The sequence below is a fragment of the Mustelus asterias genome, chromosome 6, assembly GCF_964213995.1.
Source record: "Mustelus asterias chromosome 6, sMusAst1.hap1.1, whole genome shotgun sequence".
Classification (NCBI taxonomy): Eukaryota; Metazoa; Chordata; class Chondrichthyes; order Carcharhiniformes; family Triakidae; genus Mustelus; species Mustelus asterias.
In genome coordinates this window covers 76814293-76839058 of record NC_135806.1, presented here as the reverse complement: position 1 = coordinate 76839058, position 24766 = coordinate 76814293, and the positions used below count along the sequence as shown (strand labels likewise).

The window sequence follows — 24766 nt, the reverse complement described above, 5'->3', positions numbered from 1 at the left end:
AAGTTGATTTTAATTCGGACTTCTTTCTTGCTCAATGGCTTGCACTCAAATATGATCAAACTGTGAATTTTCAAGTTCCTTTTAATCCCAACCAAAATAATGCTTTTGAAACTGATGAGTTGTGGAAATTTACTCATGTTTGGAAGCACTAGTTAGCATCCGCCACAACAGAAGTTGATTCATCAACAAACTGCTGCAAGCTCTTAAGGAGTTAGAACTCTTCTGAAAGTGTCACTGCTTCCTCAGTGAGCGAGGACACTCGGCAAGCTTGTTTAGTTGGCTTGTTTGGCTGACATGTTGACAGGTTTTAGATGTCTGTACACATTTCAAATAAAGCAACATCCTGCAGCTCTGCTTAATACGTGCAGAGGATCTTTAGAAAGAATCTTTGACTGGGAATCCTTTTTTTTGTGAACATTTTAACTGCTGAACAAAATTGGGTGGGTCTTGGAGCTGTTAAAATTAAGTGCAAAGGTGCACTTGTTTCTGGAGATGGAAATATTTAGTCAATTGGTACAAGGGATTCATTATGTAGTTATTTACAGACTGCAAGCATTTGTAAAATGCGCTGCATTACAATGTTCGTTCTTGTGTGCATGGGCAATATTTTGCTTGTTTTAGCAAGAACATTAGATACCCAAGTCAAATAACTTGGCGTTTCGCTGAAGGCAGGGTATATTGAATGCTTCTGTTCTTGGAGGATGTCTCTACTGTATTGGTTTTGATCTTGGATGGTTTGTGGGTCTCTTTATATTCTTGAGAAAAGTATGTGCTGCTCTGCCTGCTTAAGTCATTGACAGTGTAGATGTTCATGGCTGGTGTGCACCATTACGTCTGTTTGCTTCCCACCTTTTGACTATCAAAGTAATGATGCTGATTTAATAACTCACTTTTGTTTTATTTTTCAGGTCCTCAACAATTGAGTGTGCCGCTAGTTGGGACGAATATCTTGTCCAAATGGTGGAATTTGTTCATTGTTGTTTTTGTTACCAAGGAAGCTTTTGCGAATGGGATGAAAATAATGATTTTTGAATACTCTGCCTGTGATTAAACGCCGGTGCTGCTACACACTGATTTTATTCCAAATGATGCTTCCGCTGTGGAACTATACAGTCTGAAAGTGCATAACCGAGTACATACAGAAAATTGCCACAAGCAGGAACTCGTTATGGAGAAAACTAAGGATAAAGATAAAATGGAAGAACGATCTAGAGTGGGCAGGAGTGGTGGACGCAGTGCCCACAGTTCTGGTGTTTTAATGGTTGGACCCAACTTCAGGGTTGGAAAAAAGATAGGATGTGGCAATTTTGGAGAACTTAGATTAGGTAAGAGTCTTAAAATACACAATTATATTGACATGCGTTTTTAAGACTTGAATTTCTAGCAATTACTGAAATGTTGCAATTACTTGGACTTTCAATTTCCAGATGACTTCTTTTCGAACTTGAAAACTGGGATAACATTCTTCGAGGAGACAATGACCCCGCCACCCCTTCTTTAAAAAGTCAGTAGCGAGCTTGCCTCTGCCCTGCCGGGAAACCACAACCAGGGTTTATGGTGGTTGGGCTATGAACTGCCTGTGTTTGTGGATTCTGTCCCCGAGGAGCTGTGCCACCTCCCAGAGCTGCTGGCCAAGCAGTTGGCCGGCTCTCTCCAGTCTCAGCAGCTCCAACGGGAATGTTGGCCATAACTGGGACTCCAGCAGTTCCCCACAATGAATAACATTGGGAGGCTGGACCCCAGATTACTTGGGGGTGGCTTTGCCAGACCCAGTCAGACTGGGCCTGTCATCGGCAGATGTGTGGGTTGACAAGTAGGGACAGCAATTATCATTTTGTGGGGGAGGGGAGGAAGCATCTGTTTGGTGCAAGGTTTCCCTGGTGACCTTGCCATGTGTTGACAATCACCCACCCCTTAATTGGCCACTTAGGGACCTCAAGGGCAAGTGGGCTGCCCAATACATCTACTATTGTTGGATTGAAAATATACCAGTTCCTGTCTTTCTGGCAAAATTACATTTTCATTATGTTTTTTCTGATATAACGAAAGATGAAGTGTGTTAAAGGATACTTGCAGGCCTGCAGGTGCATCAGTGACAAAATATGTTTTCTGCATTGGCTAAAGATGAGCTCTTTCTTTGCAATTAGGAGATCCAATGGGGTAGATCAAAATCTGAAGCATGGAAAACAATTAGAGAAGAATTAGTCAAAGGAAAATTGAATGCACATGAGTTAGTAAATTCATCCATGCAAACTGGATTAGTAAAATGTTGCTTTCTGGTTTGCAAGGGCTTGAAGCAAGTCAAATCTGAGCAGTCTTCATCCAGCTCAGCAAACATGAAACTATCCCATATTATCTATTGTTCGTGCTGAAATAAAATGGGGGAGTGTCTGAAAGGAAGTCAGATTAATCGAGCAGCGGCAGCCAATGTGCACACAGCAAAATCCTAGAAACAGCAGCTGTTGGCTCAGGGATATATATGGCCCAGGATAATGTGGGAAAACACCACAGCTCTTCTTTGAAACAGGACCAATGAATCTTTTCTGTCGACTTGAAGCAACTGGCGCCTCGGCACAGAAATCTGCTACCCTTGTGAGGTCTGGTCCACATATGACTTCGGAGTCAACTACATTACTGTGGATCTGAACTGCCCTTTGAAATGGCTGAGCCAACTGCTCCATTTAAGGGAAGTTGGCGATTGGTAAAATAAGGCTGGCCTATCCTGCGTCACCAACATTACATGAAAGATTAATCAAAAAGAGCATCTCCAATAGTGCAGCATTCGCTCAGTACTGCATTGGCATGTCAGCCTAGCCTTTGTACTCAAGCCTCTTCTGTGGGTTTGAACCACAATGTGCGCATGAATGTGCTACCACTGAGCCAAGACTGATCCCTGTCCCCTGCGCTGTATGTGGCCCAGCAGCTTTGTCAATCAGGTCATCAAGTTCAAGCATGTCAGTTCTTTGTTTCTATTTCTTTCTTTATTGGCTTAATTCATCGTGTTTAAATTCAGTGGCTTTGGAGTTTGGGGGAAGCTGTTTCCAGTGCTGCTGCTTTATTGGTGGATAAATCCCAAATCAGAATATCAAGCTCTGTTAATAATCTGTTTAGGATGAATAAGACCTATTTGGAGCATTGCTGCGTCTTAAGTTTAAAATCAATCATGTTCCATGGTGTGCATTTAAGTGAATGGCTACAGGTTAAAGCACTGCCCAACTCCAATGCACCTTGCAATGACGCTAGATAGAAAACTGACCTCCGGGGAACACCTAAAAACAACCGCAGCCAGGGTCAAATCTAGAAACAAGATAATTGTCAAACTAGCCAGCTCAACTAGGGTGCTGCTATCACCACGCTCCGAACCTCAGCAGTCACACCCATACCCAGTAGCAGAATACTGCACCCCTCTTTGGTTAAGATGTACACACGTACATATAATACTGTGCCCTTCTTTGGTTAAGATCTACACACATACATATATGTATCTATGTACGCACATACACAAACTCCTGATTTAAGGAAATATTGATAATGGACCTTTGCCTGTTGCAGCAATGTGACTGCACATTGAGGTCAGAGACATGGTTTTTGAAAGCAAAGGGGGAGATACGATCCTGGAAATAGATGTGATGCCATAGATGTCCTCCTCCTCTATTCTTCAGAGAGGTGATTGTTAGGGGTGGGAGTTCAAGGGAGGTGACATATCGGGTAGCTCAGGGTTTTTTGACCTGCCAGAGCCAAACTTCTTTTAAAATCTAGCCTACACTGTTCCATTAACAGCAGACCGATCAATATGCAATTGATGTTGGCAGAGTCAACCTAGTTACTTGTGGTTCTGGGCTCATAGCCCTAATTGAGGGCCACAATGACAACTGGTGTGGAATTTGCTTTTTTTACTTTTTGTGGTGGCACAGTGGTTAGCACTGCTGCCTCTCAGCGCCAGGGACCTGGGTTTGATTCCCGGCTTGGGTCACTGTCTGTGTGGAGTTTACATATTCTCTCCATGTCTGCGTGGGTTTTCTCCGGGTGCTCTGGTTTCCTTCCACAGTCTGAAAGGCATGTTGGTTAGGTACCTTGACCCGAACAGGTGCCGGAGTGTGGCGACTAGTGGAATATTGCAGTGTTAATGTGAGCCTTACTTGTGACTAATAAACTTTGAAAAACTTTAAGGAAAATTGAGAATATTTGTTCACAAGTTTAACATTTGCTTTTTTTCTTAATGTGAAATTTATTGCATGTTAGTAGTTTAGATTCCATCCGATTCCTTTTCTTGTCTCTGCTTAGTAGGTTTCTGACTAAATATGGCTGGGTATGTTGGATTTGTTTCTGGTCATTTCAACCATGGATTACATTTTTGCCAAGACATGGCAGAGAGTTCTGATAATGGTCTCTGTTGATTAGAAAATCTAATTTTAGTGGGTATAAATACGTTTATTTATGTGAAGATTTGAATAAATGCAATGTTGAAGGGCTGATCTATTATGTACTTTTTATGATTGTGAAATTCCTAGCCTTAAACTTAATGCCAAATTTTAAAACTTGCCTTGGGGTAAAATACGGTTAAGGCATTTTAAAATTAATTTAAAACAGGCCCCTTTTTCTCCATAACTTTTAAACCTTGAATGTGTTATCATTTCCCAAATCCATACCCAATTTCTCTCCAATTCCATCAAGGTTGAATCCCTACAACATTATCCCATCGTAGTGCTGAAATGGCTCTTCATGTTCAAAAGGCATTCTTTGTGATGGTGACCACTATAAACTATCCCTCCTCATCCTTCTTGCAAGTGCAAGATGTTCACGCTAGTCAACAATGGCAAATGTTGGCCATGGATAGACTGTTGGTTTCAAGTCCAAGGAAGGTATTAATGTTGAGTTTTATAAATGTCTATTTTAATTTGTCCGTCCATTTATTTTCAAGATTGAATGAAGTTGGGTCTAAAGGAAAGTTAATGAGCATTTCTACTTGGATACAAAGCCCATGTGATTCAGGTTGCCATGGACGTGGCCTTTGAGAGGAAGAAGGGTGCAAAAAAGGCATTAGGAATTGGATAGCAACGTTCCCTAAAAGATGTCCTTGGATTTCATAAGTCATTCTGCTGGGACAGTTAAAAGAGAGGGAGCAGTTCATGGCAGTAGGTCTTAATGGCCCATCACTCAGGAATGTGGGTAGGAGCTTGCACTCCGATTGAAGAGACCACATAAAATTGGGCTGTAGGATTTGCTTATCTTGAGCTGGAGGGTAAATCTCTGGATTACCCTTGCTGTGATTTAAGTGTCATGAGGCTGGGAAAGGAAAATAATGTAAGTAAACCCTCTGGTGCTGAGAGTCATTTGGGACTGGTTCCGGTAGAATGGAGCGTCTACTTAGGAGACAGTATGATCAATATGGGGAATGTTCTTTCCTGTAGTTGAGAATGCAAGGTGCCCATGAAATAACATTGCTTCTTGTTAAAATAAAAGTCTTAAAACTTGTAATCACGTAGGAAATTTGGATTTCTCCTTAAAAGTTAATGGTCTCTTTGGAGGAGAATTGTTACTATCCACAAAGTCTCTCCAGCATTATTTGGCTGGGTGTGACTGCAACAATTGAAACATAGCCAGCTCATTATCTGCAATGGCTTCTCTTCTCACTTGAACACAATTTCCTCTGGATTTATCTTTACCTGGGTTTAACCTTTGCCCCCTCCTTTTTCTCTTATGCATGCTGCCACTCAGCGACAACAACTCAAAGCAGTGTTAGCTTTCACATGTATGCTGATGAAACCCAACTCTACCTCACCACCACTTCTCTACTGCTTTACAGGACTCTAGGCGTTAAATTATCCGACTGCTTATCTAGAATCTAGTACTGCATCAGCAGAAATTTCCTCCATCTAAATACTAGGAAGACTGAAGCTATTGATTTTGGTCATTGTCACAAGCTCTGTTTGCTAACCATCAACACCATTCCCCCCCCTCTGGCTGCTGTCTGGTAGTGAATCGGGCTGTTTGCAAACTTGGTGCTGATTTGACCTTGAGATGGGCTTCCAACCACAAATCCGTTTTATCACTAAGACTGCCTGTTTCCTGCCATAATGTTGTCTGACTCTGCCCCTACACCAATTCCTCTGCTGCTGAAACCCTCCATTGAAGTCTTTATTATCTTTGCATTGGTTAACCTTGGCCAACTTGAAATTAGTCAAAACTGTGCCTGTCGTGCTCACTCGTCATTTGTGCTCGCTGACCTACAAAGGTTAAGCAACACCTTTGTTCTTTTTTAAAGTCCTTGTCTTCAATCCTTCCCTAGCCTTATTCTCCTCTTTATCTCTATAATTTTTATTTAGTCCTACAATCCTCAGATACCTGAGTTGCATCAATTCTGGCCATTTGTGCTTCCTTGGTCTTAATTGCTCCACCGTTGGTGGCTGTACCTTCCATTCCAAGGCCATAAGCCTAGGAATTTCCTTTCAGCCTTCTTTCCTCCTTTAAGACCATCCTGATGATCTATCTCTTTGATCAAACTCTTGGTACCCTTGATACTGCCTTCTGTGGCTTGGTGACAAATTTTGTTTTGGTAATGTTCCTGTGACGCAATTGAGGACACTATTACATAAAGCTTCGAGATAAATGCGAGTTAGTGTACATGTCCTGGATAGAATAGTGCTGCTCACATCAAGTTTCAGCAGGTGTGTAAAATGGCACAGAGCTCTTCATTGCCATATTAGGAAAGGTCCTGGTTAGAGCAGAAGTGCTTGATGGTATCTGAAATCTCTGCTATGAAGCAATATCCTTCAAGTGTTCTTGAAACCTCCAGAGAAAATTAAACATTTGACTTTGCTTCGTCAGTAAAATGGATCTTTGCTCAGGCTCCTCCTGAAGTGTAGTGAAGTTTATTTTCCTGCTTATTTAGCCTATTATAACACATCCTACTGCTGTTGTCACAAGCAAAATTTGCATTTATGTTGCAAACTTAAAATAGAAAACTTGTCTTGAGGTGCTTCACACGTGTAGTGTGGAAAATGGAGAGGAAATAAGAACAGGAGCTCAGTTCAGGGCGACAAGATGCCCGTGCTGCAAATAGTCTGGTTTAGTCTGAGGAAGAGGATGGAATTGAGGCCAATGGCACAGAGTCTGTGGCCGATGCTAAAGGTGGTGGCCACTGTCTCCCCAATGTTTAACCAGAATAAACTGTGGATTAACCAGGACTGGATGTTGGATGACTAGTCTGACAACAGGCAGGGTGTAATAGAAGGATTGAGAGAGATGGTGGTGAATTTGCAAAACGTGGAAGCTGACCTTCGAATTGAAGGTGATGTCAAGAGGCATTTATGTAGATGAAGATCACTGGACTAAAAACAGATGATCGTGGGACACTGCATGTAAATGTTTGGTGATATGAGAAGCCACTGCTGGAAATGCTCTGCTTGCAATCAAATAGCTAAGAATGAAACTAATTGAGGACTGTCCTACTGGTTTCGCATGAGAAGAGGCGTGTCCAAGGGTGAAGTATGGTCGATTGTCAAGAGGCTGAAGAGAAGCCCAGAAACTGCGTTGTAATCATGTTCACGGATTGTGTAATTTGAGACTTGGTTTGAGTTTGGCTGATGTGAAAATGTTTTGGTTGTGACAGAATATGCTAAGACTTTGGAGAAGGAAGCGAGATTGCAGATGGGCCAGTAGTTTGGAAGGTTAGAAAGGCCAACAAGTTTGGAGATTGAAATCCACCATCACCTCCATGTTTGAGGGACAGTATCAGAGCTAGCACCGAACAGGAGGAATAGTTGGATGATTAGTGGGAATGGTATCAAAAGAGTAGACAGTCGGTCTCCTAGATGAGACAAGCTCTTGAGGAGATGGGTTGCGATGTAGATTTGGGGCTAAGGCAGGAGAGAGTTTCGCTTGGTCAGTAAGACTAAAGCTGGGAGGAAGCAGTTGACTGGCTGCAACTTTGACGACAAAGTCATGAGTTCTTTATGGTTTTTAAGGGCATGAGGAGAAGGATTTAATGATATGCTTGGTAATGGAGGAAAGAAAACAAGGGTTATGAGTGGAGAGGGGAGTGAGTTTCGATGTGGTCTTGCAAGGTCTGGTGATGAACGACTGAACCAGCTGTGTGCCACATAGACTTGAGCATCAGGAACAATAGAAGATGAAAAGTTAGACAGTAGAGTGTTTGAAATTGTAGTTAGTAGCTTGAGACGGAGTGTTTCCAAGGATGTTGAAGGGGAATGTGGGTGATGAGAGGAACAAGTATGTGGTTGTAGATGACTTGCCTGTGGTAGGCTTGTCCTGAGAGGTGGCAATGAGGCTGTCAATATGGATCTGAGTTTCTGTGGAGGTAGAGAGGGTTTACTGAGGGCCAGGAAGTAAAATTGGAGAAGAGTGTGAGTTGAGCACAGAACTATAATTGAGCATCAAGAGTTGTTCAGCACAGTGAGGGAGGATATTTTGTAAGAAACATGGGATGGAGCTTTAGTTGAGGACAATGAAAATTTTAAAGCAAAAGTGAGAGGGTTGGAAAAAGAAGGGTCATGTGCAGGAAGAGGGTGAGCTGTGATCACAAGATGGATCATAACACCACTGTGCTGGTTGGGAGGGGGAATGTGAGGAACCGAAATCCAGTTGTGGTGGCTTCAGTAAGGGGCTAGATCTTGCCATCCAGTCAGCAGTCACTCGGTACGAATGGGTTGAAACATTAGGAGTGATTGATGCATCTCACCTGGATGATTTTTGTGCCTCTTAACATTTTGTTTTCAGCCTTGAGGCTCTGTCCCCTGTCGGCACTCCTGACCATCTTGACTAATTAACACTCAGCCTCCACGTTTGGTCTACCTGGTTGTAGCTTTGTGAGGAGCACTGGTTGTAAATGAGCAGCAGGCTTAAAATAGGGTTGGCGGTGTTTTATTTTTGGAAAGGTTTCATTGTGTGCTAGAAGGAAGAATTTCCTGCTCCTCTGCTCCATGGCAGTGCTTGGTTGGCCACCTACCAACCTGGCAGCTTTGGGTTTGGGTGGGATTTGGGTCTTGTCTATTTAAATAAGACCCTGAAATTAAAATGGCCTCGGCCACACGTTGGCAACTTGATGCTTGCTGCCGCAGCCTTGCACTTGCGCATCCAAGTTAAAACCCGAGGCCCTTCAAATCTCTCCATGGCCTTTCTCCTTCATACTTCTGTAGCCACATCTTGTCATATGGTGCTAGACTTGGAAGTTGGTGTGCATTTTGGTGATAGTGACCACAATTCGGTTACGTTCACCTTAGTGATGGAAAGGGATAGGCATGAACCTCGGGCCAATGGTTTTAGCTGGGGGAAGGGTAATTATGAGGCTATTAGGAGAGAATTAGGAAACATAGGTTGGACTAGGAGATTACAGGGACTGGGAACGTCCGACATGTGGAGTTTTTTCAAGGAGCAGCTACTGCGAGTCTGTGATAGGTATGTCCCTGTCAGGCAAGGAGGAATTGGTAGGGCTAGGGAACCGTGGTGCACCAAAAAAGTTTCTTTGTTGGTTAAAAAGAAAAAGGAGGCTTATGTTCGGATGAGACGTGAGCACTCGGGTAGTGCACTAGAAAGCTTTAGATTGGCTAAGAGGGAGTTGAAGAGCGAGCTTAGAAGGGCTAAAAGGGGACATGAGAAGACTTTGGCGGATAGGGTTAAAGAGAATCCTAAGGCGTTCTATAGGTATGTCAAGAACAGAAGGTTGGTTAGGGCAAGTTTAGGGCCAGTTATAGATGGCAGAGGGAAGTTATGTGTGGAACCGGAGGAGATTGGTGAAGCATTGAACCAATATTTCTCTTCGGTGTTCACGCAAGGGGACATGAATATAGCTGAGGAGGACACTGGGTTGCAAGGGAGTAGAATAGACAGTATTACAGTTGATAAGGAGGATGTGCAGGATATTCTGGAGGGTCTGAAAATAGATAAATCCCCTGGTCCGGATGGGATTTATCCAAGGATTCTCTGGGAGGCAAGAGAAGTGATTGCAGAGCCTCTGGCTCTGATCTTCAGGTCGTCGTTGGCCTCTGGTATAGTACCAGAAGATTGGAGGTTAGCGAATGTTGTCCCATTGTTTAAGAAGGGGAACAGAGACTTCCCCGGGAATTATAGACCGGTGAGTCTCACTTCTGTTGTCGGCAAGATGTTGGAAAAAATTATAAGGGATAGGATTTATAGTTATTTGGAGAGTAATGAATTGATAGGTGATAGTCAGCATGGTTTTGTGGCAGGTAGGTCGTGCCTTACTAACCTTATTGAGTTTTTTGAGAAAGTGACCAAGGAGGTGGATGGGGGCAAGGCAGTGGACGTGGTATATATGGATTTTAGTAAGGCGTTTGATAAGGTTCACCATGGTAGGCTTCTGCAGAAAATGCAGATGTATGGGATTGGGGGTGATCTAGGAAATTGGATCAGGAATTGGCTAGCGGATAGGAAACAGAGGGTGGTGGTTGATAGTAAATATTCATCATGGAGTGCGGTTACAAGTGGTGTACCTCAGGGATCTGTTTTGGGGCCACTGCTGTTTGTAATATTTATTAATGATCTGGATGAGGGTATAGTTGGGTGGATTAGCAAATTTGCTGATGACACCAAAGTCGGTGGTGTGGTAGACAGTGAGGAAGGGTGTCGTAGTTTGCAGGAAGACTTAGACAGGTTGCAAAGTTGGGCCGAGAGGTGGCGGATGGAGTTTAATGCGGAGAAGTGTGAGGTAATTCACTTTGGTAGGAATAACAGATGTGTTGAGTATAGGGCTAACGGGAGGACTTTGAATAGTGTGGAGGAGCAGAGGGATCTAGGTGTATGTGTGCATAGATCCCTGAAAGTTGGGAATCAAGTAGATAAGGTTGTTAAGAAGGCATATGGTGTCTTGGCGTTTATTGGTAGGGGGATTGAATTTAGGAGTCGTAGCGTTATGTTGCAACTGTACACAACTCTGGTGCGGCCGCACTTGGAGTACTGTGTGCAGTTCTGGTCCCCACATTACAGGAAGGATGTGGAGGCTTTGGAGAGGGTGCAGAGGAGGTTTACCAGGATGTTGCCTGGTATGGAGGGGAGATCCTATGAGGAGAGGCTGAGGGATTTGGGATTGTTTTCGCTGGAAAGGCGGCGGCTAAGAGGGGATCTTATTGAAACATATAAGATGATTAGAGGTTTAGATAGGGTGGATAGTGATAGCCTTTTTCCTCTGATGGAGAAATCCAGCACGAGGGGGCATGGCTTTAAATTGAGGGGGGGTAGTTATAGAACCGATGTCAGGGGTAGGTTCTTTACCCAGAGGGTGGTGAGGGATTGGAATGCCCTGCCAGCATCAGTAGTAAATGCGCCTAGTTTGGGGGCGTTTAAGAGATCCGTAGATAGGTTCATGGACGAAAAGAAATTGGTTTAGGTTGGAGGGTCACAGTTTTTTTTTTTAACTGGTCGGTGCAACATCGTGGGCCGAAGGGCCTGTTCTGCGCTGTAATGTTCTATGTTCTATATAAACCCACCCAAACATTTTTCCCTCATGTACCCCTCCTATCCGTTTTTGATGTCATTCATAGTTGTGCTTTCAGCTAGCTGCTGTCATAAAATTCTTACAGAACAGAAGGAGGCCGTTCAACCCATCGAGGCTGTAACAACAATCCCACCCAGGCCCTATCCCCGAAACTCCGCTAATCCCTCAGGCACTAGGGGGCAATTTTGGCATAGCTAGTCAACTGAACCTGCACATCTTTGTACTGTGGGAGGAAACTGGAGCACCTGGAGGAAACCCACGCAGAAACTGGGAGAACATGCAAACTTCTCACACACACTGACCCCGAGGCCAGAATTCAGTCCGGGTCCCTGAAACTTTGAGGCAGCAGTGCTAACCATTGTGTCACCATGCTGCCAAAGCCCCATAGCCCCCTCCTCCTCCACTTGTCCTCCCTTAAGATTTGCCTCATTGAGACACAGTAAAAGGCATGAACAATCTCGTTCTCTTTGACTTGCTGTCTGTTTTTCCCTCTACACAAGGCTAGCCGTCTTCAACTTTTTTTTCTAACCTGAAACCCTTGTTATAAAAATTTACCTGAAATAAAATCTATTGAGAGTTGCAAGATAGAAATTCGGCATTTCTGAACCAAATTGGCAAGTGTCTCTGGTGAACTGTATTTCATTAGTAAAAGGCACTAAAATGTGCAATCAGAAGCCTTTAGTGAAAGGCTTCTGATTGCACATTCAGAAAAATTTCTCGTGCACTCATAGAAATATAATACTATAAAACATGTTCCTCGAACCAAGGATATAATTTTCAACCATGATGTAGCTATACCACTCAAGTAGGTTTATGTTCAGCGCAATGAAATTTCTTCTTTTAAATAATTTAAATTGTAAAGTGCAGTGTCATGATTAGCCTGTTAGTCCGACAATAAACACATGTATCAATGTGTTCCAACCAGAAAAAAATGAGATGTTGGAGCTGCAGGTTGCAGAACCTTGGGCAAGGCAGCTGAAGACACAACTTCCAAAGTGTAAAATTGAGGAAGCACTGAGATCTGAGGTTTCTAAGGGTGAAGGAGGTTAGCGATATGGAGCAGTTTGAAGAAGAGGATAAGAATTTAAAATTTGCGTTGCTGGACTGGAAGCTTTTGTCGGTCGGCAAGCAGAATGGTGGGTGAAAGCGTCTTAGTGTGCATTGAGATATGAGCAGCTTAGCTTTGGATGTGTTGCAGTTTATGAAGGATGAAAGGAAGAGGCCATCCAGGAGAACATTGGAATAATTGAGTCCGAAGGTGATTAAAATCCTGGATGAGGGCATCAGCGGCAGATAAGCAGGCAGGTGCAGAAACTGGTGGAGGAGACAACTGGCAATGAACCTGCTTTGGCACACCTGGTTCTGTGCAATAGCGCATATTATTTTTCATGCGGTGAGAACTGAGATTGGTCAAGATGTTCAAAAACCTTAAATTGAGCTGTCGCCACTCAATACTGTCCTCAGTGTAGAAAAGGAATGGATATTGTAACTTCAGAATGTCTCCTTTTTCTATGAACCAATTTGCTCTTTGTGTATTTGAGAAGTGAACATTTGGAATGTGCATTTGTTTGGACACACTCCCTTATTGTATCACCAGAGAGAAAGCTGACATCGCCAACCTTGAATCAATAAACCGGTCACAGTGAATCTTGGTGCACGTTTTGCAATTTGTTATCTCATGGTAAAAAGTGAGAGTTAGGAGAGAGAGCTTGGTCCTCAATACTGTGCTTACATTCATTCATTTTAATTGTGGATATCACCTGATGGGATGGCCTGGTGTTCGGAGGAGAATCATGTAACCAAGTGGTGAAGTCATTGCTTCCAAGATGTTTATTTGATTCAATTTTTGCTTTTTAAGTCCCATGAATTTCACCCATTCCCCACAATCACTGCCTTTCTTTGCTTACGTTTAATTCCATAGTTTATACCTGAACTTGTGCAATTAATTGTTTTCCGTATATGCATGCAGATGAGTGAGTGGCAGGTCGTTCAGCAGTCTATGGCACCAAGTTGAGCCTGATGTACCCTGTAGCTAGTCCACAAATATTGGCAGGATTTTGATTTTTCTCTGTCCAAGTCCTCTGCCCTAGATTGTGTAGATCAATCATAGCACTGTGTGAAATTCAGTTAGCATTGATCAAGTATATATTAGTTCCACAGTGGCAGCACATTTATCAACAAAAGCATATAGGAACTTTGTATAAACGTATGTGGTTTTGCCTTGAGAATGCTTCTCATAAAAACACTTCATACTCCCTCATTTTGACTCATTATAGGTGGAGCCTGCGACATCAAGTTGAGTGTATGTTATACACATTGGTGTTAATCTGGTATTTCCACCATTCTAATTTGTGTAATTTCAATTTGAATAAATGAGATTATTTCTTTGAAACAAGAAGCAAATGGCATTGAAATACGAGGGTGGAATTTTATAACCCCAGTGCCACTGAAGCCCACAAAGGTTTGAATAGCTCACTGGATCCAGCATGGGAGAATTCCCCGGGGCAAGGCTGGAAATTCCTGGCCATAGGTCTGGATTTTCAAGGAGATCCATGGAAGAGTAAAAATGGCAGCTGGGACCCAATTCTGAGAAGCATTCTCAAGGGAAAATCCACACACACTTGTAGAAAGTTCCTCTTTGGTTTTGTTGATGAATGTGCTGTCACTGTGGAACTGAGTAATACTTAATTCCTGGGATTTCTGATTTTCAGCAATGCTGTTTAAAGATCACCACCAATGCCTGCACAATTTCCTCAGCTATCTCTTTTAGAACCCTGGGGTGTAGTCCATTTGGTCCAGGTGATTTATCCACCTTCAGACCTTTCAGTTTCCCCAGAACCTTCTCCTTAGCGATGGCCACTACGCTCAACTGTTCCCCCTGATTCTCCTGGAGCTCTGGCATCCCACTGGTGTCTTCCACCGTGAAGACTGATGCAAAGTAACTATTTAGTCCCTCTGCCATTTCTTGTTTCCTATAATTACTTCTCCAGCCTCATTTTCCAGTGGTTCAATGGCTATTTTTGCCTCTATATATTGAAAAAAAACTCTTCCTATCATCTTTTATATTATTTGCTACCTTAAACTCATATTTCATCTTCTCCCCCTTATTGCTTTTTTAATTGTCCTCTGTTCGCTTTTAAAAAGAGATTTGGACAAGCTAAGTGAGCGGGCAACAAGATGATGACATGGAGTATGATTTAGGGAAGAGTGATGTTATTCACTTTGGTCATAAGAATAGAAAAGCAAAATATTTTAAAAAGGTGTGAAACCTGTAACTGTCAAAGATACTTGGGTGTGCTTGAAGAAGGACCGCAAGTTAACATGCAGGGGAGGCGAATGGCATGTTGACTTTTATTGCAAGGGGATTGAGTCCAAGGACAAAACAGCTGTACAGAGTTTTGGTGAGACCACATCTAGAATACTGTGTGTGGTTTTAGTCTCCATATTTAGCAGAGAATATACTTGCATCATAGTTGGAACAGTCAAGGTTCACGAGGCTGATCCCTGGGATGAGAGCGTTGTCCTCTGATGAAAGGCAAAGTAATTTGGAGCTATATTGAGTGGTGATCTCACGGAAACCTACAAGATTCTGAGGGGTTTGTTAGGATAAACACTGAGGAGCTGTTTTCTGTTGGGGAAATTTAAAACATGGGGGAGAGCAATCATCGAGGACTTGGAAGAACTGAAAACGTTGTGAATTTTTGGAATCCCTACCCCAGAGAGTTGTGGATGCTCCATTGTTGAATACATTTCAGGCTGAGATAGACGGATTTGTTTTTTTTTGGAATTGAGGGATATGGGAAGCAGGTCAGCCATAATCCTATTGAATGGCAGAGCAGGCTAGATGGGCCGTGTCCTTGACTCTGACTGTGGTTTGTTGTTGACCTTGCTTTCTATCCCTTTTTCCACACTTGACAGTTGTTCTCCTTTACTGCCTTTCCTCCGTGCTCCACGTTCATGCTATTGTACTGTTCCACTTCTGGTTCTATCCAACCGTCTACAGTCACTATATTTCCTTAAATTGTTTCCTCTGGACTTCACCCTTGTCGTTTTTTGTAATTTATCATCCACGTGCTACCTCTCCAAAGCTTCATCAGTATTAAATTTCAGGAGTATTTAATTGTTTATCAAGTGCTCGGAAGTCATACAATGTACTGTATAAACCCTCTGTCTCAAAATCGGTTTTCCTGATTAAATCTCTTGCCTCAAATGCCTCACCACTGTGTATTTTGATCCACATTCCCAGTTATTTTCTTAACACGCTTGTCAACATACTGCCCCTTGTTTCTAAATGTCTTTCTGACCTCACCCTTCCATAATCTCTATAACTTTCTCCGATGCTGAGTTGTCTGCACTCCTCTAATTCTATCCCCTTGAGCATCCCCAGTTTTAATAGCTCTTGTAGCTGTGCCTCAATGACCATTACCCCTCAGCTTTCATTAAACCTCATTGTTGTTGCTGCTACTTTGTTTTAAGATGCTGCTTCAAACCTACCAGGAGCTTGGCCGTCAACCCTAATATCACTTTATTTGTCTCGGTGTCAGAGTTTGTTGATAACCCACCTGTGAAGTGCCTTGGTCTGCCTCATATTAAAGGTGCAATATAAATGCAACTTGTTGAGCACTATAATGCATCCCTTTTATGTGAGCTTATGAGGCAGCTTTGTAAATTCGTTCTCAGGCTGTGGGTATCAGTGGAAAGGCCAATGTTTTTTTGCTCATCCCCAATTGCCCTCAAATATGGTGGTGAACTTCCATCTTCAACCTCTGCAGTCTGTCATGAAGCTGTATGTGCTGTTGGGTAAAGACTTCCAGGTTTTTGATCCAGCAATGGTGAAGGGATGACCATATGTTTCAAAGTCAGGATTGTCTGTAGCTTGGAGGGGACCTTACAGGTGTCAGGAACATAGGAGCAGGAGGAGACCTTTTAGCGCACTGAGCTTGCTCCACCATTCCATATGATCATTGCCGATCATCCACTTCATTGCCTTTTCATTCACTATCTCCATATCACCCCTCTGTCACTGGTCTTTAGAAATCTGTCACTCTCTGTTTTACACAGTAAGAAGTCTCATGAGGATGGCCTCAACCGGGATCTTGGGTTCATGTCACACTATCTGTAACCCCCACGACTTGCCTGGACTTGCAAAATCTCACGATCTGTCCCGGCTGGAAACAATACACATCTCTTTAACCTGTGCTTAACGCTCTCTCCACTCACATTGTCTGTACCTTTAAGACTTGATTACCTGTAAAGACTCGCATTCCAACCATTATTTTGTAAATTGAGTTTGTGTCTTTATATGCCCTGTTTGTGAACAGAACTCCCACTCACCTGACGAAGGAGCAGCAAGCGCTCCGAAAGCTAGTGGATTTTGCTACCAAATAAACCTGTTGGACTTTAACCTGGGTGTTGTGAGACTTCTTACTCTGTTTACCCCAGTCCAACGCTGGCATCTCCACATCATGACTCTCTGTTTTAAGCAGACTCAATGACTGAGCTTGCACAGCCCTCTGGGGTAGAGAATTACAAAGATTCGCAACCCTATGTTTTAAAAAAAACTATCCTAAGTGGTGTCTCCCTTAATTTGCAATGGTGTCCCCTGGCTCGAGACTTTCCAAGCGGGGGAATATCTGACCTGCATCTGTACTGTCAATCCCTTGAATTATTTTGTAGGTTTCAATGAGATCACCTCTCATTCTTCGAAATTCTGGCCCAGTTTCCCCAATCTCTTAATAGGGACAGTCCTTCCTTCCTGAGAACAAGTCTGTTGAACGCTCCCTATATGGCAATAATATCCTGCTTAAGGGGACCAAAACTACACACACTATTCCTGGTGTGGCCTCCTCAAGGTTCTATACAATTGAAGCAACATCTCATTACTCCTGTCCTTAAACCCTCGAAATGAAAGTTACTATTAGCATTCCTAATCATTTGCTGCATCTGCATGTTAGCCTTCATTAATTTATTGATCAGGGCACCCAGGTCCTTTTGTATGTCTGCACTTTGTAATCTCTCTCCATTTAAGAAATACCCTAGCATCTGATACTCCTTCCAAAGTGGATAACCTCTCATTTTTCCACATTTATATTCCTTCTGCCCTGTTCTCACAAAGTCTATCCTTATTCTCTCGATGCTGCTTTGCACCTTCCTCCCAATGCACATTCCCACCCTGCTTTGAGTCACCCACAAACTTGGAAATGCTGCATCAGCCCCACGTCCAATCATTGGATACATATTGTCAACAGCTGGGCCCGAGTGCTGAACACTGCAGTACCCCTCTGCCAATGGGGGAATAACCTATTTATTCTGACTGTTTTCTACCAGTGTCCCATTTATTGCATCCTTTATGATAGATTGTATTCTGGTGCGTTTGTCCTTCGAGGTGATAAAAGTTGTAGTTTGGAAGCCTTGAATAGTTCCTGTAGTTCATCTTGTAGAAGGTACACACTGTAGCCACTGTGCACTGGTGGTGGAGGAAGTGAATGTTCAAGGTGATGAATGGGGTGTCAATCAAGTGGGTGTTTTTACCCTCCAAGTAAGTTGGGCTTCTTGTGTTTGAAGAGTATTCCAGCTCACTTCTGACTTGTGCTTTGGGGAATCAGATGATGAGTTACTCTCTGCAGAATTCTGTATCTCAGACGTGCTCTTGTACTATTTATATGGCTGGTCCAGATACGTGTCTGGTTTGTGGGAACCACCAGGATATAGATGAGGGGTTCAGCTATGGTAGTCACTTTGAATGTCAGTAGTTAATGGTTGGGCTCTGTCTGGTTGGAGATTGTCACTTGTGTGGCACAAATGTCATTTGCCATTTATCAGCCCAAGTCTGAACATTCTTCAGGCCCTGCTGCTTGCAGGAATGGGATTGCTTCAGTATATGTAGAGTTGCAAGTAGAACTGAACACTTTGCAATCATGAGTGAACATCTTGCCTTTTGACCCAGGAATGGGAGGAGGGTCATTAAAGCAGCTGAAGTTGGCTGGGCCTCGGGTTCTCCCTTGAGGAACTCCTGCAGTCATGTCTCAGGACTCAGATGATTGACCTCCAACAGCCAAAACCATCTTCTGTTGTGCGAGGTATGACTTCAACCGGTGGAGAGTTTTCTCCTTGATTCCCGTTGACTTCAATTTTACTGGTCTCCTTGATATCACACTTGGTCAAGCTCTGCCTTGTTGTCAAGGGTAGTAACTCTAATCTCACCAAATGAAGTTGTAGAACAAAATTATTTTATGAATTAAAAGAAAATACAGTTGCATTTAAAGAGCACCTTTTCATGAGCTCCAGATTTCCCCAGTGCTTTTCAGCCAATTGAGCATTTCAAAATTAGCACTATGTGGGTAAATGTTGCTAATAAATCTCTTCCTCCTGCTTGATTCTTGTCTGAACTTGCTTTCTCCTGCTGCTGCCCCAGGCTGGCATTCCTCTTTGGTAAGTTCACAGCTTAGTCTGTGTTGCTTTTGACATTGTCAAAGGTCCAATTAAGGAACCTTTGGCTGGGTCCTCATCAGCAGAACCCCCAACTGCCCTAGTTTTATCTCTCACCCTTTTTCTGCCCACTGGAGAATAATTCACCAACCTACTTCCCATTCTGCTTCCTTGGACTATGCCAGTAGATCGACAGTCACTGTCTATTTCTGTGTTCCATTCAAGACTGTCTGTTCACTTGTGAATAGGGTCCTTACAATCCACTGTTTTAAATTGTAGATAAGTGCATTGGTGTCTTCCCTTGACAGACGCTTTGCTTTCTGGTGGCAGCGCCTTGCTACTTCATGCAACTTTCCTACTCAAATCATAATGCTGATTGGGCCTAATGACCAAATTATATATCTTTGTTTCCTCTTCCTATTTTCCTGCTACCACTTTCCCCTTCGAGTACTTGACCTTGTTCATAAAATCATAGAATGCTCTTAGCACAGTCGGCGGTCACTCATCTTGTTGTCTGTGCGGTTCTCTCCTTCCTTTTCTCCTGTAGCCCTGCAAATCTTTATTTTCTTCACATAATGGTCCAATTTTGAAAACTGCAATGAATCTGCCTCCACCACACTATGTATTCCACATCCGAACCACTTGCTACCTTTTTGAAAAAAAGCTTTTCCTTCAGCTGCCATTGCTTCTTTTGTCAATCACCATATATTGGTGCCCACTAGTTCTCAATCCTTCAACCTACAGGAACAGTTTCTCCCTATTTACTTTGTCCAAGCCTCTGATGAATTTGAATACCTCTATCAAATCAACTCTTAATCTTCTCTTCTCCAAGGAGAACAGCCCCAGTGTCTTCAATCTACCCATGTAACTCGAGTCCCTCTTCCCTGGGTTGATCCCCCTCTCGCCTGTCCTTTTTAAAATTCTCATTTTCTACTGGCCCCAGGTGCTACTCTGGGGTTCTCACCAATTGATATATCCTGTTCTTTTCCTTCCTGACCCTGCATTACGTAACCTCCTTTTGACTTCAATCTCTCTCTCAATAGACCTGAGAATGACTTCATTGCACACCTGTCCTTCCTGAATCTCTCCCTCCACATAAACTATTGTCTATATTCACAACCACCCGTCTATCTTGCCATCTTGTATAACCTTCCTATTGGTTTTGTCAAGGAAAACGTTATCTTCAACCATCTTCTTTTATCCTTCAGTTTCCTTCATTCACCCAGCCCCACTTCCTTGTATCTCTGAAAGATTTTTCCTGTAAGTCGCTTACAAATGCAGTTTTGAGCTGCATGGTCTTTGGCCCTGCGTTTACCATTGTAGCTCTGCAGCTGTTAATCTGCTCACTTTATTCCACCTTTGCTGCTCCTGTCCTCCTGAAACTTTTATCGCCACTCCTGGTGATTTGTCCTGGTACAACCCTCATTTAACAGATTGATCCCTCGGTGTATCTGGTGCACATCTGCTCTCCCCGTGCATCACCAAATGTGGCAAGACCATCTTGAGTGCCACCAAGCCTTGCTCCCCTCTGTCAAAACTGTTCAATACTCTCTGGTCTACCTGGAGAGCAAACATGATTTCTAGCTTTTTCCTCCGACTGTCAGCTTTGCTCAAACCAGCTGACTCTGTAGCATTGACCATCCCTTTAATGTTCTGCAAAATGGAGATTTGAATCTTTCCCAGAATTCTGAAACAGCCCTTGTTAAAGTGATAAATGACTGGCAGTGACTGATTGTGGTATAGAATCCTGCCTTGACCCCTGCAGCTTTTGATATGATATCCTACTCCAATGCTTCTCATTCATTGTCCAGTTGGATTGGCTCCCAGTCTTTCAGTGTTTCCAATTTAAAATTCTCATGTCTGGAACCTCCACCAGCCCCCCACAACCCTGCGTTCCTCTGACTCTGGTATCTTCTGCCTCCTTTTCTTTTCTTCCACCATTGGCAGGCATGCCTTCAACATCCATTCCTCCGCTCTGAATTTCCTACTTATGCTGCTCTATCATTCTCTCCTCCTTTTACAATTGCCTCTTTCACACATTCCTTTTTTTTGTCTCATTTATATCTGGGAACTTTGTCTTTTAAAAGCTACTAGATGCATGTAATTGTTGCTTTGCCTGGCGTAGCAATGTGCTCTTTGGGTGTCTGGACATCTGTGTTGCATTAGTTAGCTTGCTTTCTGACTCCATATTTCTCTCAGAATGCACTTCACTGGGAGTCAGAATGACAGCTCTTTGTGGTTTCCCAGAGGGTATGTGAGAACAGATTGGTGGATATCATCTCATTGGGCATTGTTCCTTTCTTTTTTGGGGAGGTGCTTTGCATTAATCCAACACCACCTGCAGCAGGGATTACGTGTTCGGAGATGGCACTTGCATCCGAATGTGTCCCTTTTTTTCCATCAGAAAGAGATAACATGTACTACAATATTATGGGGGCAGCTGGTGATCTGCTGCATGATAAAGTCAGCTCTGATTTCAAATAGTTTTATTCTGTGGTATAATTTCAGATGCCACCACTGTACCTTGAGTGATTACATCCATTTATCCTTTTCCCATATTCCAGTACACCTCTGGTACAATTGCTCTTGTCTTTCATGGACTAGCAGCCTCTGCTCTGTTTTTGCTCCTTAGCCTTTGGTGATGGAAAAAGGTGTGTTTTTGGTTTCTCACAGCTCCCCTTTTGGGAAGAATTACAAATTGTTTACAATATTTTGAGTGTCGGTGTCAGAATATTTTTAATTAACTGCAGAAGCATCAACAAAAGTTCTGTTTTGGAGATTTGGGGGATAATGTGCAATATTTGGAGTTCTTTATCCTTTATCTGCAGTTACAAAATGCAAAACTGACAAGGTCCTTTTCTGTAACTGGAGCACCTTCAAGGTTTGCAGTTTCAGCACATATTGTTCAGCTTTGTTCCAGAGCTGTACACACACACACACTTGCAGGTCTAGGCATCTGTTCTGTTCCCATTAGTGAAAGATTCCAAAATGCTCAGTGCTTCATTCAAGTTGCGGTCTAGTTAACATTTCTTAAGGAAGAAGTGTAATCACTTGGAGCATCAATGCCATCTGTAATCTGATTGAGAGGGTGCCAAGATGCAACACCTTCTGTTCCTTATAAAATGCTGATAGGACAACTGAAAATCTTGGATTATATTCCAGAGAATTGTTTAAATAGAAAGTTGAAGTATATTTCATGGGGGCCTCGGACATCATCAACAACTGTCATGGTTACTTCACGGGGAACTAGAATACAGATTTTATCCTGACATAGTTGGCTTAATTAGTTCATGGCTATGTATGTAATCTGATTAATTGCAAACCTTAATGAATTGTTTACTAAACTGTGCTAAATGGGTGAGAAATGTTTGATAACTTTTATTGCATGGATAGCATGTGTGTGTATCAGATCTCAGCTGGTCAGCCAGAAATACGTACTGAAAGGAGAGGATTGGTGGCTGGAGCACCTCTGGCTGGACTTATCCAGGATACGGACTTGGCATAGAGAAGGGAAAAGCTAGAATATAGGTCTGAAAGAAAATAATTCTGAGAGCTGGATGGATAGCATGACTTTCTCTTCCTTGTCTGTGCCCTTTTAAATTATTTATTTAAATTTTCATTCGATGTAGTTTAGTTGAGTACATTTAAAAAGAGAAATGGTGACTGCTGGAAATGCAAATCAAAACAGGAAGTGCTCCAAATGCAGAACACCGATAGCTGAGCATCTGAAAAGAATAACAAGTTAGTTCATGCTTCTCGTTCCCCCCAGTTCGATTGAAGGATTGCCCCAAAATGGGCAAAATGTCCTTTTTAAATGTGTGTGTGAGAGAATGTGTGCTTTCCCACGACCTCTTTAATGAATCAAATGGTTGCTCTTTATTTGGGACATAATTTGTCTCTAGTACTCTACATTACAGGGCGGCATGGTGACACAGTGGTTAGCACTGCTGCTTCACAGCTCCAGGGACATGGGTTCGATTCCTGGCTTGGGTCACTGTCTGTGTGGAGTTTGCACATTCTCCTCGTGTCTGCGTGTGTTTCCTCCGGGTGCTCCGGTTTCCTCCCATAGTTCAAAGATGTGCAGGTTAGGTTGATTGGCCATGCTAAAATTGCCCCTTAGTGTCCTGAGATGCGTAGGTTAGAGGGATTAGTGGGTAAATATGTAGGGATATGGGGGCAGGGCCTGGGTGGGATTGTGGTCGGTGCAGACTCGATGGGCCAAATAGCCTCTTTCTGTACTGTAGGGTTTCTATGATTCTGTGATTCTCTGCCCACTTGCTGTTCACCATTTAGAAAATACTCTGATCTATTTTTCATGCCTTCATTGTTGATGAGGTAAAATTTCCCTCACATTGAACTCCACCTGCCAACTCATTTGGTCTATTGGTAACCATTTGCAACTTTCTGCTTGTCAGCCACAATATTTACTGTACCACTACTTAATCTTTCATAGGATGTGAGCAATGCTGGCAAGGCCAGTATTTGTTGCATGTCCTTAACTGCCTTTGAAGGTGGTGTTGAGCTACCTTCTTCAACCACTGCAGTTCACGTTGGGGTAACTACATCCACAGGTTTTTGACCCAGCAACAGTGAAGAAACGGTGATATGGTTCCAAGTCCAGATGGTGTGTGGCTTGGAGGGGAACTTGCAGGTGGTGGTGTTCTAAGTACATGCTGCACTTATTATTCTAGATGGTGGAGGTCACAGGTTTGGAAAGAGCTGTTGAAGGAGGCTTAGTGAGTTACAGTGCATCTTGTATGTGGTCACTGCTGCTACAGTGTAGTGGTGGTGGAGCAGGATTTGAATGTTTAAAGTGGTGCATTGGGTACTGATATGCTTTGACCTTCAGTGTCAAGTTTCTTGGGTGTTATTGGAGCTTCATTTATCTAAAATGGAGAGTAATCCTTCACTCCTGACATGTGCAGTGCAGATGGCGGACAGACTTTGGGAAGTCAGGAGGTGTTGCTGTCTGAAGAATTCCCAGCCTCTGACCTGCTCTTGGAGCCACAGTATTTATATGGCTGATCCAGTTTGGTCTCTGGTCAATGGGATCCTTCAGGATGCTGATGTTGTTTGCAAGGTTGTGTATATATTCCTCTCTATGCTTTCATCAAAGTCACTTGTAGATATTGTAAAAAGCTGAGTCTCACTGCAGATCCCAGAGAGACACGTTTGGTCATCTTCTGCGAAGTGGAGTACATGCATATCCCTAATCTATCTCCTACCTCCTAACCAATTGCCTACCCATGCCAATAGGTTGCCTCCAATTCTGTGTCTTCTCATTTTTGTTAACTGTCTCTTGTGTAGAATTTTATTGAATGCCTTCTGCAAGTCAGTATGGGGTGTCCACAGATGTTAAACGTAATTTACTATATGAGTTATCTCTTCAGAAATCCAACTAGCTTTGTTGAACCTGACCTCCCTTTGATAAAGTTACGATGGTTCCCTCTAATATGATTGATTAAACAGTTCCAAACTCAATTGGCTTCAATTGCATACTATTTTTGTGTGACCCAGAGCCAAATGCTTTCCGAACTATAAGCTTTCCTTAGTGACCCTTCCTAACAGCAGTGTGTGGAAACAGCACATGGACTGCAGTGGTTCTACAAGGTAGCTCACCGCCACCATCTCAATTTGGGATGGGCAACAAATGCTGGCCTAGCCAGCGGTAGACGCCCACATCCTGTGAAAGAAGAGAAACAGCAATGAATGTCTAATTGACCTGAAATTTCTGTTCAGACTTTGTGGTCTTAAAGGGGCTGACCAGCTTAAATGTATGTAGCTAAAATACAGTTGCTTTGTTTTGTTGTTGGTTGGCGACGAGCAGATGATGATTCTTTCCCCAATGGCTGGCAATTGGGGCAG

General features: G+C 43.0%; 1 protein-coding gene across 3 annotated transcripts in view; it reads left to right on the top strand.

The window, feature by feature from the left end:
- Positions 1-24766, top strand: part of LOC144494944 (casein kinase I) — a 232760-nt gene that overhangs the window by 7332 nt on the left and 200662 nt on the right. For all 3 annotated transcript variants that reach the window (XM_078214585.1, XM_078214584.1, XM_078214583.1), the window contains exon 2: positions 909-1325. In XM_078214585.1, the coding sequence (XP_078070711.1) occupies positions 1169-1325 (157 nt within the window). In that variant the 5' untranslated portion in view covers positions 909-1168. The remainder of the gene's footprint in view (positions 1-908; positions 1326-24766) is intronic.